General features: G+C 40.5%; 1 protein-coding gene across 10 annotated transcripts in view; it reads left to right on the forward strand.

The window, feature by feature from the left end:
• The window catches only part of rbm47 (RNA binding motif protein 47), a 313,372-nt gene extending 299,592 nt beyond the window's left edge, over nucleotides 1-13,780 (forward strand). For 7 of the 10 annotated variants that reach the window (XM_068036423.1, XM_068036436.1, XM_068036408.1 and 4 more), the window contains 3 exons: nucleotides 607-813; nucleotides 7,079-7,254; nucleotides 10,045-13,780. In XM_068036423.1, the coding sequence (XP_067892524.1) occupies nucleotides 607-813; nucleotides 7,079-7,254; nucleotides 10,045-10,293 (632 nt within the window). In that variant the 3' untranslated portion in view covers nucleotides 10,294-13,780. The remainder of the gene's footprint in view (nucleotides 1-606; nucleotides 814-7,078; nucleotides 7,255-10,044) is intronic. The other 3 variants (XM_068036399.1, XM_068036455.1, XM_068036464.1) reach the window with 3 other exon arrangements.
• Nucleotides 13,781-17,932: the final 4,152 nt, after the last annotated feature.

Consider the following 17,932-nt stretch of genomic DNA (forward strand, 5'->3'; position numbering starts at 1 on the left):
TAGCCTCACACGAATTTGGGCACCCTCCTGAGGCATGTAGCCACTCAGCAGCATGTTTAGTGCTGGTTGCATGCTGCTATCATTATAATGAGATGGCTGCACAAAGTTTGAGTGCTGCCTGCATCGCAACAAACCAGTATGAGTTAATTGCGCATCGTGATCCCGCACCCATTGTCACGCCTTATCCAATTTTTCCCTCAAAATAGCTTCTTTCAAACTAATTTAATGTAATTATTTGAAAATAAAATACAAATTTTAATGTTGTCAGTAGGTGTTTTTAGCAAAATACTAACACCCTTTGGTCAATTCATCACTTTAAATTGTTCCCATCACTACCATTGACAGATATTTGACCACTAGCATTTTGTCCCAGGATTGTATAGCTCAAAATGCTCTCCTCAGACACAGAACAAATTTGGAAGGAGAAAATCTATAACTATGCTGCTTGGTGTTTTTCAATTCAAGTAGACCTAACATGAAATCTTTTACAAATGTTCACTCATATGCCTCCTGAAATCCTGGTGATAATTCTGAATAATTAAATTATTATTTTAAATATGGTATTTAAGTATTGCTGTTTTTAAAATTGGATTTTTTTTTTTAAAGCAGGCACTGTGCGTGGCCGAGGTAGAGGGGCAGCTGGCAACAGAGCAGCAGGACCTCGGGGATCATACCTGGGTGGATACTCTGCAGGCAGAGGTATTTACAGCAGATATCATGAAGGGAAGGCCAAGCAACAGGACAAAGCGTATGAACTGATACCCAGCTTAGATCTGGCTACAGTCAGTCCAGTCGCTATGAAACCTGGTGCAGGTTAGTAGAGGGAATGTTTTGCTAAACATTTACCTTAAACAGCTAGAGAAAAAAAGAAAAATGGAAATACAAAGCTAATGTTTTGGAATTCTTCTTAAAACCCTATAGGATTTTGAAATATTCCTGTAGGATAAGGTATAATCCCAATAAACACAGTGAGAAGCTAGAAATTTGTGAGTAGCTGCTAAAGTCGCATGGATTTCTTAATCAGACATTTTATTTTGTTAAGGCAGCATATAGCCAGCCATGAGTAAAGCTTCATTACATGTGGTTATGATCAATCCCATTGTAGCAAGCCAATAATTTTTGTTTTATGAAATTGGGAAACATACATCATAGATGCAGGATAAAAACTGGTAACGTTACTACAAAAACTGCAGCACAACCAGGAAATAAAATCATCAAAGTGGCATTGTGTCAAGTCTTGACAAGCAGTGTGAGGGCAGTTGGAAGAAGTCCCAACATCACATAACTTTACAACACCGAGGAAGGCTATTTGGACCACTGCACATGTGCTAATTCTCTGAAAGGGCTAACTACTTGGTCCCATTTACTTGCCATCTCCCTTTTTAAATTTGTCTTTTCCAAGTGTCCACTTTCCTTATAAATCTGATTCTGGATTTTAACCACAGTTTCTGGTGGAGTAATCCAAGTCTTAACTACCCCTACATTAAAATGAAGTCTCCAGAATCCTCCCTTTGTTCTTTTGTAGGTGATCTTAAATTTGTGAGTCTAGTTACCAGCTTACTAATCAGTGAAAATGTTTTTTTTTCTTTATATACCTTGTCAAAACTCATAATTTTGAACACCTCCATCAGATCCCCTCTTATCCTTCTCAGTTTCTCCATATAATTATAGCCTCTCATTCTCGGTATCTTAGTCAATCTCCCCTGTACCCTCTTTTTGAGACAATAGAAGATTATCTGGTCCAGTGCTCCTGGCACATTGGGAAGTTCTGAAACCTCAACCCTTAATTTTCCAGCAGAAAAAGGGAAGCACAAAGTCTCTTTTATTATTCTAACTGAAACTTGATTAGTGATTCATGTAAGATTAGCATTGCCTCTCCCTTATTTATGAAACCAAAGAACCTATCAGCTCCTCCTTTCCAGCTTTATCAGTTTGTCCTAGCACTTTTAAGGATTTGTCCATCTAAATGTCTAAGGTTCTTTCCTTCTCTAATCCTTTTAAAGTTTTACAATTTACAGGATATTCTTCATGACATCTAACTGCCCAATCGACCAACCTATCAATGTCCTGAAGTCACTTACAGTCCTCTTCATATTTACCAATGCTCCTTACTTTTTTGTTGCTGCAAATTTTGATATCATATATTCTATACCAAATCATTTATACATCGGTAAGAACAGTGGTCCCAACATAAATCCCTTGGGGACGCCACGGGTTCCTTCATTCCAGTTCAAAAGACAGCCATTGACCACTACTACAGTAGCAAACATCCCATCCATGCTGCCACACTACCTTTAATACAAAGCATCTTCATTCTTTCAACAAGTCCTCCTATACGACATCTTATTGATTATCTTTTGAAACTCTACGTACATGACAGCTACTGCGTTTCCTTTATCAATGCACTCAGTTATTTTCTCGAAGAACTATAGCATTTTCCATACATAGCTTGCCTTTTGTTAATCTGTGGGCTGTCATGAATGAGCCCATTTATTTCCAAACGAGTAGTTATTTATTTATCTGTCCCATATGGCCTCCATTAGCTTACTCGCTGCCAATGTTAAGCCAACTGGTCTATAATTATCCAGTTTATTTCTTTCTCTTCTTTGTCGGACAGAGATTTGCTACTTTCTGGACTTTTGGCATAACTTCTACATCTAAGGATGTTTGACAGATTGTGGTCAGAGCTGTAGTGTTCAATGGTTTGATTGATCTGGGTTTAATTGCATTCGGCTGTTCACTTGATTACTTAAGTTTAGTGTTTTGAAACCGAAACTAAAAAGACAGGGGTGAAAGGTTCTAGTAAATACAAGTGTGTTATGAGAAAACAAGAAATGCTGGAACCACTCAGCAGGTCTGGCAACATCTGTGGAAAGAGAAGCAGAGTTAACGTTTCGGGTCAGTGACCCTTCATCGGAACTGACAGATATTAGAAAAGTCACAGGTTATAAGCAAGTGAGGTGGGGGTGGGGCAAGAGATAACAAAGGAGGTCTAGATTGGACCAGGCCACATAGCTGACCAAAAGGTCACGGAGCAAAGGCAAACAATATGTTAATGGTGTGTTGAAAGACAAAGCATTAGTACAGATTAGGTGTTAATACACTGAATATTGAACAGCAGCAAGTGCAAACCTGAAAAAAAAACAGTGGGTAAGCAAACTGAACAAACTAAGATGAAATGAAATAAATGCAAAAAAAAGGTTGTAAAAAATGTAAAAAGGAATGCAAAAAAAAAAGGGAAGATAAAATAACTAAAAATGAAAGTAAAATGGGGGGCTGTCATGCTCTGAAATTATTGAACTCAATGTTCAGTCCGGTAGGCTGTAGTGTGCCTAATCGGTAAATGAGATGCTGTGCCTCGAGCTTGCGTTGATGTTCACTGGAACACTGCAGCAATCCCAGGACAGAGATGTGAGCATGAGAGCAGGGGGGGGAGTGTTGAAATGGCAAGCAACCGGAAGCTCAGGGTCCTGCTTGCGGACTGAGCGGAGATGTTCCGCAAAGCGGTCACCCAGTCTGCGCTTGGTTATCTCTTGCTTTGTTATCTCTTGCCCCACCCCCACCTCACTTGCTTATAACCTGTGACTTTTCTAATAGTTGTCAGTTCCGATGAAGGGTCGCTGACCCGAAACGTTAACTCTGCTTCTCTTTCCACAGATGCTGCCAGACCTGCTGAGTGGTTCCAGCATTTCTTGTTTTTATTTCAGATTTCCAGCATCCACAGTATTTTGCTTTTATTTTAGTGTTCTGAGAAAGACTTTGTACTGAAATCTTGTAAGTGCTGAGATATTTTAAAGTACTGCAAAATAAACCTGTTGTTAATTTAGAACTAGTGTCATTATCTGCATTGCTCTGAGATAATTCAGATATATAAAATATCTGGCAAACCGGCGAAAACTTAACAAGAGCCTCTGCTATTTCCTCGCTCACTTCCCATTGCATTCTAGGACACACAACACCAGGGCTCAGTGTCTTTTCCATTCTGCTTTGGACCAACTTTATCAGGATTAATTCCTTATCTATAATTGCTCTATCTAATTGCTCCACCTCATCATTTTGTACCTTTTCAGTCCCTCTATCACACCATTTTTGTTCAATCTCAGGCAAACTTTTCTTGCCAATCCTTTGTCCTTTATGTAAAGATTTCCTTTTTCCTCTCTAATCGACCCTAACCTTTCTTTAACCACACTTTTATTTTCCACACAGCTATTAAAATCATTTACTACTACCCTTTATGTTACCTGTCAATCCTTCTTTGTACATTCTCTTAACTTTCCCTCTATTTTCAATATTCAGCATAATGTTAGCTTTGGAGATGTCATTTGGCACCTTCTTAAGTCTCATTTAAATTTGATTTTCTCTGGTCATCTAAGGAATGGCAGCTTTTTGCTGCACCTCTTTTACTACTTGTGGGAATATGTTGAGTTGTACCTTAATCATCTCTGGTTCAAAAGTTTCCCTTTGTGTCCAATGTCTTATCTGTCATTTTTTGTTTCCAATTTATCTGGATAGTTCCTTTTGATTGCATTTAAATTGTTTTCTTTTAGCCCAGTCAAGTACCTCTGGCTTGATTTTAACTACCAGCAGGAGGGGGGTGCCCTAATCAAGCAATAAACCAATAGGTCCTCTGCAACATGAGGCATCAGCTGCAGAGACCCATCAATCTCCTGCCCAAATCCAACAGGAAGCATTAGCTGAGCAGCAGAATTTTGGGTAGCAGAATGTTGCTGCCATGGACCCTAAAGAACAGTCCACGGCAATCAAGTGGCGAGGCATGGTGGGTGGGGGTGTGGGGGTGTGAGGGGAGTTCTTCTCCTCCTGAACTACAAGCAAACAAAACAAAATAAAATTAATCTAACTTTTTGGACCTCTTTTGGCCATGGCTCCACTTGCTGCTAGATTGCCTGAAGGGGAAGCCACAATTGCAAGCAACCATGGGTTAAAATTGCAGCTGAGTCCGGATGATTCTATCAGAGCCTGATCTGCATATTCAAGGAAGGATCCTGCTGCCTTTGGCAAGTGCCCATATTGCCTGCTCAAAAGAGTAGGTTAAAATTGTAACTTGTGAGAAAGCAGCAGCATTGGTAGGGTTAAATCACAGAGGCCATTTTAACTCCCTGTGCATTCCCCCATCCTCTGACTTCCGCAAGCTGGATTAAAGTTGACTATTTCAAATTTGATTGTTCCCTCTCCTTCTCAATGATATACCGAACCATACTACAGTATGGCTGCCATTACCTACATCTTTCTCTGCCATTACCTTACCTACTTGCCCCATTCCATTTTGTTAAACTTGTCTCCGATCACTTCAAATTCACAAAGTATGTATAACTGCAGCCAATGCAAAGCAAACTATTAAAAATTCCCAAGTGATCCCTTGAGAACCTGTGGAAATAATGATGGTGACAGTCTACAAAGGTGGGGGTGCAAATCAAGTGGTAGTTAATAATAACATCAATGGAAAGGGGAATCAGGCAAGATGTATAACGAGCAGCTGATACACTTCAACTCCCACCTGGGTAGAATTTTACCCGCAATATGTTTTTAAAGTTTTTAATGTTTTAGTAGCCTGTTTAAAATTTTTGTAGCATTATTTTAAAATAATTTATATGAATATATATATATAAACAGTTTAAAATATAATTTCATGATGGTTAGGTTTCACATGTACATTCTCGCCATCCAGCTCTGCCTCATCACCACCTCTCTTGTCTCCTCCACTGTTGCTAAATTATCCAACATCCAGTACTGGATGAGCAGAAATTTCCTCAAATTAAATATTGGGCGGACTGAAGCCATTGTTTTTGGTCCCAGCTCCAAACTCTGTTTCCTAGATACCGACTCCATCTTTCTTTCCTGACAACTGTCTGAGACTAAAGAAGACTGTTCACAACCTTACAAACATATGAACATACAAATTAGGAGCAGGAGTAGGCCAATAATTGGCCCTTCGAGCCTGCTCCGCCATTCAATAGGTTCATGGCTGAACTGATCACTCCACATTTACACCTACCCCCTGTCATATTTGACCCTGAGATGCCATATTTGGGCCATCATTAAGACAGCCTTTTCCACCTCCATAACATTACCCGATTCCGGGTACTGCCTGTGTGGAGTTTGCAAGTTCTCCCTGTGTCTGCGTGGGTTTTCTCCGGGTGCTCCGGTTTCCTCCCACAAGCCAAAAGACTTGCAGGTTGATAGGTAAATTGGCCATTATAAATTGTCACTAGTATAGGTAGGTGGTAGGGAAATATAGGGACAGGTGGGGATGTTTGGTAGGAATATGGGATTAGTGTAGGATTAGTATAAATGGGTGGTTGATGTTCGGCACAGACCCGGTGGGCCGAAGGGCCTGTTTCAGTGCTGTATCTCTAATCTAATCTAATCTAATTACCAGACTTCATCCCTGCCTCAGTTCATCTGCTGCTGAAACCCTCAGTGATGCCTTTATTACCTCTAGACTTGACTATTTCAACATACTCCTGGCTAGTCTCCCACATTCTACACTCTGTAAACTTGAAGTCATCCAAAACTCTGCTGCCCGTGTCCTAAATCTCACCAAGTCCCATTTGCCTATCACCCCTGTGCTCACTGACTTAAATTGGCTGCCAGTCAAGCAATGTCTAGATTTAAAAATTCTCATCTTTGCTTTCAAATCTCTCCATGGCCTTATCTCTTTATATCCCCGTAATTTCCTCCAGCCCCACAATCCTCCAAGATATCTACACTCATCTAATTCTGGCCTTTTAGCATCCCCGATTTTAATATTTCCACCATTGATGGCTGTGCCTTCAGTTACCTAGGCCCTAAGATCTGAAATTCCCTCCCTACGCTTCTCTGTCTCTGACCGCTTTCCTCATTCAAGACACTCTTGACTAAGCTTTTGGTCATCAGACCTAATATCTCCTTATGTGGCTCAGTGTCATATTTTGTTATATAATGCTCCTGTGAAGCGCCTTGGGATATTTTATTATGTTAAAGGCACTATTTAAATATAAGTTGCTGTTATGACATGTTATAGTAGAACATTTTTAACCAGTCATAAAAATTATTAATTGGTACTTTTATCTGATTTCAGTAGCCATCCCTTCCATTGGAACCCAATATCAAGTGTTTCAGGCAGCTCCAGGTGCTAAGCTAATGGAAGATAACAAAATGCACCCAATGGAGCATGTTCTTAATCCTATTGCTGTGCAAACTGATCCAAATGGAGCAACCATCATTCCTTCAGTTTCCACACCTCCACCTTTTCAGGTTAAAAATGACTTATGTTTCCTAAAGCACAATATTTTAGTTATCTTTCTCTACAGAATTGTGTAATTAAGCTCCCCTGGTTTCTCAGTTGGTATGTGCACTGCCAGCATAAAATTGAGCCATCCACGCATGGAAGGTCTTTAGTTTGAACAATGGTTGCAGAATGAGTGCTGCAGAATGACTGCCCCCCTGGGCTAAGGATGGGAAATTATCATCCCAGAGTTCTTATTTCTGATTAGTATCCAGTGACCCCTTGCTTTGGACATGTAGTGAAGTCAGGATTGGTCACAGTTATGATGTGCTTATAGTCAATTAGCCTGCTGATATTGACTAGGCTTACACATGAAGAATGGCTACTGGGATAAAGTGCCAGAGGGTGGTCAGCATCCTTGAAATCGTACTCCAGGAGAGAGAAAATTTAAGGGAAAAATTACACAGAATAGAACTATAGTATACTTGTCCAGAGATTGAAATTAGCCCATTCCATAGTTCATTCTGAAACTAGGTTCTTGAATCTGAACAAAGGAAACTATGAAGGTATGAGGGGCAAGTTGGCTATGGTGGATTGGAAAAATATACTAAATGATTTGACAGTAAAGAAGTATTACATGGTCTACAATAAATATACATTCCTCTAAGACACAGAAACCCAACAGGAAAGATGAATCAACTGTGGCTAACAAAAGAAGTTCAATATTGCATTAGATTAAATTAAGTGGCTTATAAAGTTGCCAGAAAAAGTGGTAAGGCCGAGAATTGGGAACAATTTAAAATCTAGCAAAGGATGACCAAGAAAATGATAAAGAAAAAGCAAGTTAGCGAGAAACATGAAGGTGGAATGTAAAATCTTCTTTAGGTATGTGAAAAGGAAAAAATTAGCACCAACAAATGGGGTCCATTACAGGCAAAGACAGGAGAATTTATAATGGAGAATAGGGAAATGGCAGTGAAACTAAACAATTACTTTGTGTCTGTATTCACTGTGGAAAATACAGAGAAGCTCCCAGAAATATTAGGGAATGAAGGGACCTTGTGAAAATGAGGAACTGAAAGAAATTAGTATTAATAAAGAGGTAGTACTCAAAAAGTTAACTGGATTGAAGGTTGATAAATCCCCTGGGTCAGATGAGCTACATCCCAGAGTGTTGAAGGAGGTGGCGATAGAGATAGTGGATGTTTTGGTGGTTATCTTTCAAAATTCTACAGATCCTAGAAAGGTTCCTACAGATGGGAAGGTAGCAAATGTAACCCCACTATTTAAGAAGGGAGGGAGAGAGAAAATGGGGAACTAAGGACCTGTTAGTTTGACATCAGCAGTAGGGAAAATGTTAGAATCTATTATAAAGGATGTGATAACTAGACACTTAGAAAATAATGATATGATTGGGCAGAGTCAACATGGATTTATGAAAGGAAAGTCATGTTTGACAAACCTGTTGGAGTTTTTTGAAGATCTTACTTGTAGCATAGATAAAGGAGAACCAGTGGATGTCGTGTATTTGGATTTTCAGAAGGCTTTGGATAAGGTCCCACATAGGTTAGTAAACAAAATTAAAATGCATGGAATTGGGGGTAATTTACTAGTATAGATTGAGAATTGGCTAACAGACAGAAAAGAGAGTAGGAATAAACGGGTCATTCTCAGGATGGCAGGCTATTACTAGTACCGCAAGGATCCGTGTTGGGGCCACAGCTGTTTATAATCTATTTAAATGATTTGGATGTGGGGACCAAATGTAATATTTCCAAATTTGCTGATGACGTAAAACTATGTGGGAATGTAAGTTATGAGAAGGATGCAAGGAGGCCTCAAGGGGACTTTGATGGGTTAGCTGAGTGGGCAAGAACATGGCAGATGGAATATACTGTGAATAAGTGTGAAGTTATCTACTTTGATAGAAAAAAATAGGAAGATAGAGTATTTCTTAAATGGTGAGAGGTTGGGAAGTGTTGACGTCCAAAGGGACCTGGGTGTTCTTTTTCATGAGTCACTAAAAGCTAGCATGCAGGTGCAGCAAGCAATTAGGAAGGCAAATGGTATGATGGGCTTCATCGCAAGGGGATTTGAATACAGGAGTAAAATTGTCTTGCTGCAATTGTATAGAGCCTTGGTGAGACCACACCTGGAGTGTTGTGTACAATTTTGGTCTCCTTATCTAAAGAAGGATACTTGCCATAAAGGGAGTGCAACAGAGGTTCACCAGACTAATCCCTGGGATGGCGGGATTGTCTTATGAGGAGAGATTGAGGAAACTGGGCCTGTATTCTTTGGAGTTCTGAAGAATGAGAGGTGATCTTATTGAAACTTACAAAATTCTTACAGGACGTGACAGGGTGGCTGTAGTTAGGATATTTCCCCTGGTTGGTGAGTCTAGAACCAGGGGACATAGTCTCAGAATAAGGGGCAGGCCATTTAAGACTGAGATGAGGAGAAATTTCTTTACTCAGAGGGTGGTGAATCTTTGGAATTCTCTGCCCCAGAAGGTGGTGGAAGTTCAACCATTGAGCATGTTCAAGATAGGAATCGATAGATTTCTGGATACTAATGACATCAATGAATATGGGGATAGCACAGGAAAGTTGCATTGAGGTAGATGATCAGCCATGATCTAATTGAATGGCGGTGCAGGCTCAACGGGCAGAATGGCCTACTCCTGCTCCTATGTTCCTAGTCAGGAATACAGGTGGTTTAACCAATTTCAATTGCTGTTTTCAATATTCATTTTTAAATTGTTATTTATTATTTTTTAATCACATTGCAATTCTATAATGTGTTTTGTTTCTTTGTAGACTCGGCCGATAACTCCAGTGTACGCAATGGCCTCCAATATCCAACGACTTCCCACAGCCGGGTTCTATGGGGCAAGTTATGTTCCGATTGCAGCTCCTGCTTCCGCTGCCACTATGGCAACACTGCAAAAGAATGCAGCCACCGCTGCAGCAGTGGCAGCCTACGGAGGATATGCCAGCTACGTACCACAGGCATTCCCTGCAGCAACCTTTCAAGTCCCTCTACATGATTTCTATCAAACTTATTAGGACTTTCTAACAAAGACGTTATAATAGTGAAGGAATACACTGGTATTTATGAAGAAGAAAAAACAACATAGTTTGATGTGAAAGAATGTTTTTTTTTAGGACTTCAGCAATCTTCGCACCAAAAACTATGTGAAAGAGAGACAAATGTTTTAAAAATGCTATTTGTTAGTAAATTTTGAAGAGAATGTTTTAAGAATTTTTGAGGGTAGAAACAATTCTATGCATTTTTGTTATGGAAACACTTTTTTAAAAACGCCTTGCTTTTAGCAGATACTAAAAATCTTCTGTCCATAAGGTTTGAATATTTTGAATATGGACATTTAGAAACTAGAAAAAGGTGTGGATTTTGACGTGTTAATACTATGAGGGTTTAATGTGACTTGCTCACTCCAGTAATCTAACCTATTTGGTGCCTTCAAGAAAAACTCAGCCTTAACTGGATTACAGTACATATAAATACTAGTTAACATTTAACCCATATCTAACAAAACTTAGGCCTGTAGTTTTTTAAATGACGAGCAACACCATTTTTGTTTCTTTAAACTGTGTCAGAGACTAGTCCTGGAACTATGAAACTAAGAATTGGACTGTTATCTATGAGACCGGAACTTGACTTCTAGTTTATTAATCTTCACAATTTGGCCTCTTACAGAAGCTGAATTTCACCAGCTTCAGACTGATTGTCAGTAGTACGGACCTTGACGGAATTGTTTTAAGTATCCAGAGTTGGATTCATATGATTGAGGAAGAAATTATATATGTGTTTGTTTCTTGGGATAGGATATGGGTAATTTTGAAAGAGGAAGGAAAGCAAGGGAAAGAAATACCCATGGCAGCATTATAAAGTTGCTTGACGGTAGATTATGATCACTTAACAAACACAAGGGGACTGAAACACAAAGGACATTAAATATGACATTAAGTAGAAGATAAACCTTCAGCGGTATGCTCAACATAGTGTAAGTTTCACTTTCCTTTGCAGTGCTCTTTATTTTCTCTGTGTGTTTTGCTTTAAGTTCAGCTATTTGATGCTGGATTTTTGGACAAGGACCAAAATAGGCCTTGTCGGCATGAAGCGCTATATTAATAACTTTTATCATGTTAAAGAAAATTCCTAGCTGATTTGAGGTGGTAAAGTGGTATGGGTAGTAGTGATATTGTATTTTGGTTATGTGTAACAAATTAGATTGTGTGTGTATATATATTATGTTTTAATATAAGTTTATGAGCAAATGGCTTTTATGGTGCAGCAGCATATGATATGTGGTTTACCACAGAATTTTATCAATTTCTTTCAATGCTGTTGAAGAGAAAGAAAAAATCTTATATTATAGTAGGAACTAAATGTATTGTTGCAGTGTTTCAATGGCCTGTTTAAAGGCTTTCAAAAAAGTCTATTTTAAATAGTGTCACGATACTCAGTAAAACCTGCATAATGTGACCCCATACTTTGGGCTGACCAAAAGAAACTGCTGATGACAACCTGATATCCAGTTGAGCTACATTCATTGTTTTAATGTGGGAAAAGTGATTGTTCAAAGTGCTGTGGATTAATATGGGGTTTTACAGTAACAGCTCTGGCCATTCTACTCTTAACACTTGCTACTGTTTATAGACTAGAAGCTCTCTCATTATATTGCTTGCATGTAATGATAAACTACCAGAAACACTAATGATAACCGGTTATGGGCACTATTTTGAAGACAAACTATAATCAATGGATTTTAACGTTTCACACTCTACATCATCATCTCATTCTGACCCGAAGACAAAATACTCCACTCTCTGTATAATAACATTATAAAGGCAGCTGCTCCATATGGCATATTGCCTTGATTTCTCAGCTCTGGTAATCCAAAGGCGTAATGAAACAAAGTATTCTGTCTAATGAGGTACATTCATTTTTTAATGCAAATTCTGGATATCCAGACATCACACATTTTTTCATTTCTCTTTTTGAAAGTCTCACTGTTCTTGTCTTTCTCCAAATCTCACCAGAAATATGTGTTATCACTAATTCTTTCTGACCTATTGTGCACTAGCATGTGAAGATCTATATCAGAACATTGTGTTTCTTGCAATTGATTTAAAAAAAAAGATGTATACAATTCATCAGAAATTACGAAATGCAGGAATTCTGATTACCAGCCTCCTATTTACACACTGGAGTGTTGGGCCTGGAAAGCACCAAGCAAAGAATAGCACATAGACATTAGTTTCTTATCATCTACACTATTAGGACAGTAAATTCCAATGTCATAGACACAGAGGAAACGTCTTCACAGCAGCACTCCCACAGTGAGCAAAGCGCTCCCTTTACCCAGTTGTTTCATTCAGTAATGCTGTTGAATGTCTAGGGAGGTCAATGGGTACCAGAATAAACTGGTCCCTTTAGTGGAGCCATGTGTCCAAAATTAAAATGACTAAAACTTTAATTATTTCACAGGTGGACCTTGCCCAAACAATTTGTTAAGACATTACTCAGTAACATTTTAAAAATAACTTTTTATTGGCCTAAATTTTTCATTCTATTGCCACTCCTGCCATATTAGATTCAAAATTGCAAACATCTGAGCAAATTCCCTGCATGCATTTAGTACACATATTTTTAAAATCATGATTTATTTAGTTACTAACAAAATGGATACTGCTGCTAGAAAATGCTAAAGGTAACCTTCCTTGAATTAAAATGCTTAGCCCCTTTAAACAAATATTCATTTTCATAAGGTGTCGATTGTATCTTTTGCTTGGTATATATCAGAAATACTTTTTATTAACTATATGAAGTACCGCTAGATCAGAGCACAAAAAGTTGTCCTAAGTTTTTTTTAGTTATTTTGTTATAAAGAAGAGAGGGGGTATGGTGAGATTTTGAGGTTCCTTTTATTCCAAAATACTTTTATTTGGCTACTGAGTTTGGCTTTTCTGGATAGTTTTTCATAGCCCAGTTAAGTGAAAAGAATGTAGATGTATTTAAATAAAATATTATTTAACTTGCAATACACATTCTAGTCCAGTTAGAGGTGGAAGAGTTCTTTGAAAAAAAAATGAAGGGTTTCAAGTATCTTTGTGTCAGGTAGCAAAGGCTTAATGTATTTTTATTTGCTTCTCTATGTACAAAGAAGGACCTAACAATGATATAACAAGGCCAAAGTATTGATTGTCTGATATTGGTAGAGGCCTGTGAAAGGTCAAGGCACCTGTCAGTTAGGATCCATACTTACACTATTCTGTTTTAGCCATTTCATTCAAACAGCATTTCTTGGTATTTTAACTCAAAATGTTGGTCTGGTGCATATAAAAGAACAAGGTATATGTAGACAAACTTTTTAAACTAGTGTGCCTTATTAGCAAACAAATGCATTACCATCAGGTGTTTGAACTTTTCAGCTATATATTTTCTATTTTCCTTGTGTTTTAAAAGCTTAAGTTTATTCTGTTGCATTTATATTCTAAAGCAGTAGTCAATAAAGCATTATGAAACCCACTGGTCTGGTTGTGTTGTAATGGAAATGTTAGCAATTAAATTGATTTGTCAATTTCAGTTCAGTATTTCTTGGGTGATGGGCTGTATGTTTCTCCTTAGGGAATGGCAAGATGGTACACTATAGTAATAGGTGAAATTAAAATGCCTGAGCTATTACCAAAGTAACAAGTGTAACTGAAGCAGTGCTGTGATGCTTATTCTGGTTTTCATAAAAACTAGAATTTGTATGAAGTCCAGTGATACTGAAAATGCAGAGAGCAAAGATCCCAACAGTTACACTAGGATCACACTCAGCTGGCACCTCCACCGCTGATTCTGTCAGTTGTGGGCACTACTAGGGGGAGGTCTCACACGCTTGCCTGACTGGGGGGCTGGGAATGGCAGTTCTTGATGGCTACTTGGGACATGGATGCAAGAGTCTCACCCTCCCATAAACAATTTTACTGCATACTTACCCCCTCCACCCACCCCCTCCCCTTTGCAAGACGGGAAAATAAGTGTTTATTTCTTACTGATCTTTGGGGGTTCAGACAGCATGCCAGGCCTGGACTTCCAAGGTGAATCCCATAACAATCATTCCTGAAACCAGTACACCTCCTTTCACTGGAGATGCCACCTAACAAATCTCCACCAGGGCTCTAAAAGGCTGGGGAAGTGGGAATGCCCAAAATTAGAGGCAGAATTTTGTGCTGCCCTTGGAGGTAAGTGGTGGGGGCGGCAAACAAAATAGCAGGGGGTACTGTTCCTGACTTGTCCGGGCCCCTGCCATTTTGTCTGGGGTGGGGATATTTGAGGACCGCCTTCATGTCCCAGACGAATTGAAGCCCCTGAGTGGTCAATTAATAGCCACGAAAGGGCCTCTTCCCACCTCTACCTAATTTTTGTAGAAGGTAGAGGGCTCACCGCCATGCGGAGATGCCGCCAGGTAAAGACTGGCGACCTTTACATGGTCCTTCTCCGACACTTCCCTTCCCTTCCTCGACGTCTCTATCTCCATCTCTGGGATAGGCTGTCTACTAATATCCATTATAAGCCCACTGACTCCCACAGCTACCTCGACTACACTTCTTCACACTCTGCCTCCTGTAAGGACTCCATTCCATTCTCCCAGTTTCTCCGTCTCCGACGCATCTGCTCTCATGATGCTACCTTCCATGACGGCGCTTCTGATTTGTCTTCCTTTTTCCTCAACCAAGGATCCCCCCCCCCCCCCACTGTGGTTGACAGGGCCCTCAACCGTGTCCGGCCCATTTCCCCCACCTCTACCCTCACCCCTTCCCCTCCCTCCCAGAACCGTAACAGGGTTCCCTTTGCCCTCACTTTCCACCCCATCAGCCTCCATATCCAAAGGATCATCCTCCGCCATTTCTGCCACCTCCAGCGTGATGCCACTACCAAACGCATCTTCTCCTCCCTTTCCCTGTCAGCATTCCAAAGGGATCGTTCCCTCCGTGACACCCTGGTCCACTCCTCCATTACCCCCACCACCTCGTCCCCTTCCCATGGCACCTTCCCCTGCAATCGCAGGAGGTGTAATACCTGCCCATTTACCTCCTCTCTCCTCACTATCCCAGGCCCCAAACACTCCTTTCAGGTGAAGCAGCGATTTACTTGTACTTCTTTCAATGTAGTATACTGTATTCGCTGCTCACAATGTGGTCTCCTCTACATTGGGGAGACCAAACGCAGACTGGATGACCGCAAGCAGGACCCCGAACTTTCGGTTGCTTGCCATTTCAACACTCCCCCCTGCTCTCATGCTCACATCTCTGTCCTGGGATTGCTGCAGTGTTCCAGTGAACATCAACGCAAGCTCGAGGAACAGCATCTCATTTCCCGATTACAGCCTGCCGGACTGAACATTGAGTTCAATAATTTCAGAGCATGACAGCCCCCCATTTTACTTTTATTTTCAGTTATTTTTTCTTTTTCCTTTTTTTTATATATATATTTTTTGTGTGTTTATTTTATTTTATTTCATCTTAGTTTGTTTAGTTTGCTTACCCACTGTTTTTTTTCATGTTTGTACTTGCGGCTGTTCAACTTCCAGTCCATTAACACCCTATCTGTACTAATGCTGTCTTTCAATGCACCGTTAACATATTGTTTGCCTTTGCTCCATGACCTTCTGGTCAGCTATTCTGTGACCTTGTCCTATTTACACCTTCTCCTTTGTTATCTCTTGCCCCACCCCCGCTTTACTTGCTTATAACCTTTTACATTTCTAATATTTGCTAGTTCTGAAGAAGGGTCACTGACCTGAAACGTTAACTCTGCTTCTCTCTCCACAGATGCTGCCAGACCTGCTGAGTATTTCCAGCATTTCTTGTTTTTATTTTATATTGTTAAAGACTGGCGGCCTCCTAGCAGGGTCAGGGAGACCCTCCTTTGGGGGCTATCCAGGGCCGGAGGCCCACACGGTGGCGACTGCGCCTCCCCCAAACCTCACCAACAAACCACCCACCCCCAACCCCACTTACCTCTCCCGGCTATCATCACTCTTCTCCTATCTTTGTACTGCTGGGCTTCCTGCAGTATCAGCAGTGGCCACCTCTCCTGGTGGCAGCTGTTGGCAGGAGCTCATCCCTTAAAGGGATGGCGTCTCCGACAGCAGGCGGTTAATTGGCTGCCCACTGTTAAATTGCAATGGGGGTTGGACAGAGGACTGAGGTGGGTTCTTCTCCCCACCTTCCTGCCCACCACTGTTGCTGGAATAAAATCTGGCCCTAGGAGTCCCTGCTCCAACCTTGTTTGGGATGCATTGAGGGTCTTTGGTAAGGTTGGGAACTGCCAGAGTGGCTGAACAATTTTAGGGCCTCTGTTTCCAAACATTCACACAGTACCTTTCATAACATCCTAAGGCACTTTACAATTAATGAAGTACGTTCACTGTTGTAATGTAGTGAATGCGGCAGCCAATTTGCACACAGCAAGGTACTACAAGACCAGATAATCTATGTTAGTGATGTTGAATAAATACTGACCAGAAAACTGAGAAGAAATCCGCTGCTCTCCTTTGAAGCAATGCCACAGGAACTTCTGCATCAACCTGAAAGGACAGACAGAGCTTCATATTTGGCATATTTTCCCAAACGACAGCATCTCTACCAGTATTGCACTCTATTGCAGTATCAGCCTAAATTTTATACTCCAAGCTCTAGAGTGGGACTTGAACCCACCACTTTCCTGACCCAGAGGCAAGAGTGCTATCCAGTGAGCCATCACTGATACACGTAATGCTAAATAGATGTTAGTTTTTAGTTTGGATCTGAAACATTAACAAGAAGTTAGAATATATCATTATCGTGGTAGACTCTTCATTCTTTGAGTATGTCCAAGTTGTAAATGATTTCATCATCTTCCGTGGGTCCTCTCACGACTAAGGAGTCTAATGCAGGATTGGCATGGATGCCCTCAGAACTGGCAGTTCATACTGTTGTTGTTGGTGCTTGGGGGAACGGCTGCAGCTGCGCAATCTCTGGCCTTCCTCGGGGCATATCTGATATTGCGAGCTTGGTATAGATGGTCCTCAAAACATGCTGAACCAAATTTCAATGCTTGCCTCCACATGGGCCAGGCGGCTGCAGTGTTTTCCCAAGGGTGGTCTGCAATGCAGAAGTTTTTAAGGGTGGAATTGGGTGGTACTGACCACCTTGATGTTGTTTGTCCTGAGACAGTTCCCCATAGAAGATCTGCTTGGGGATTCTATAATAATCCATGTGGCAGACATAGCCTGCCCATTAAAGTTGACTTTTCTGGAAGTTAGTCTCCATGTTGTTGAGCCCAGTACAATGAAGAACCTCATGATTTTGTCCTGCAGTTGAATTCTCATGATGGATTTCAGGTGTCTTTGGTGGAAGTGTTCCACAGCTTTGATGTGGCACCTATAGCAGACCCAGGATTCTGCGCCCTACAGCAAGATGGTAAGGACAATGGCCGGACAGAATTTGATTTTAGTCTTCAGTTTAATGCCATGCTGCTTCCAGACATGATCATGGAGTCGACCATAGACAGAGATTGTTTTCTAGAGGTGTGCAATACCTCTGTCAATAGTGGCATCCCTTGAGAGCACACTACCAAGTTATGAGAATTTTTCCTGCAGTGTTAAGACTGGTGCCATAAATGGTGATGTCAGGTGCTTCATAGAGTGTC

This window comes from Heterodontus francisci, chromosome 1 (genome assembly GCF_036365525.1).
Source record: "Heterodontus francisci isolate sHetFra1 chromosome 1, sHetFra1.hap1, whole genome shotgun sequence".
In the NCBI taxonomy this organism is placed as follows: Eukaryota; Metazoa; Chordata; class Chondrichthyes; order Heterodontiformes; family Heterodontidae; genus Heterodontus; species Heterodontus francisci.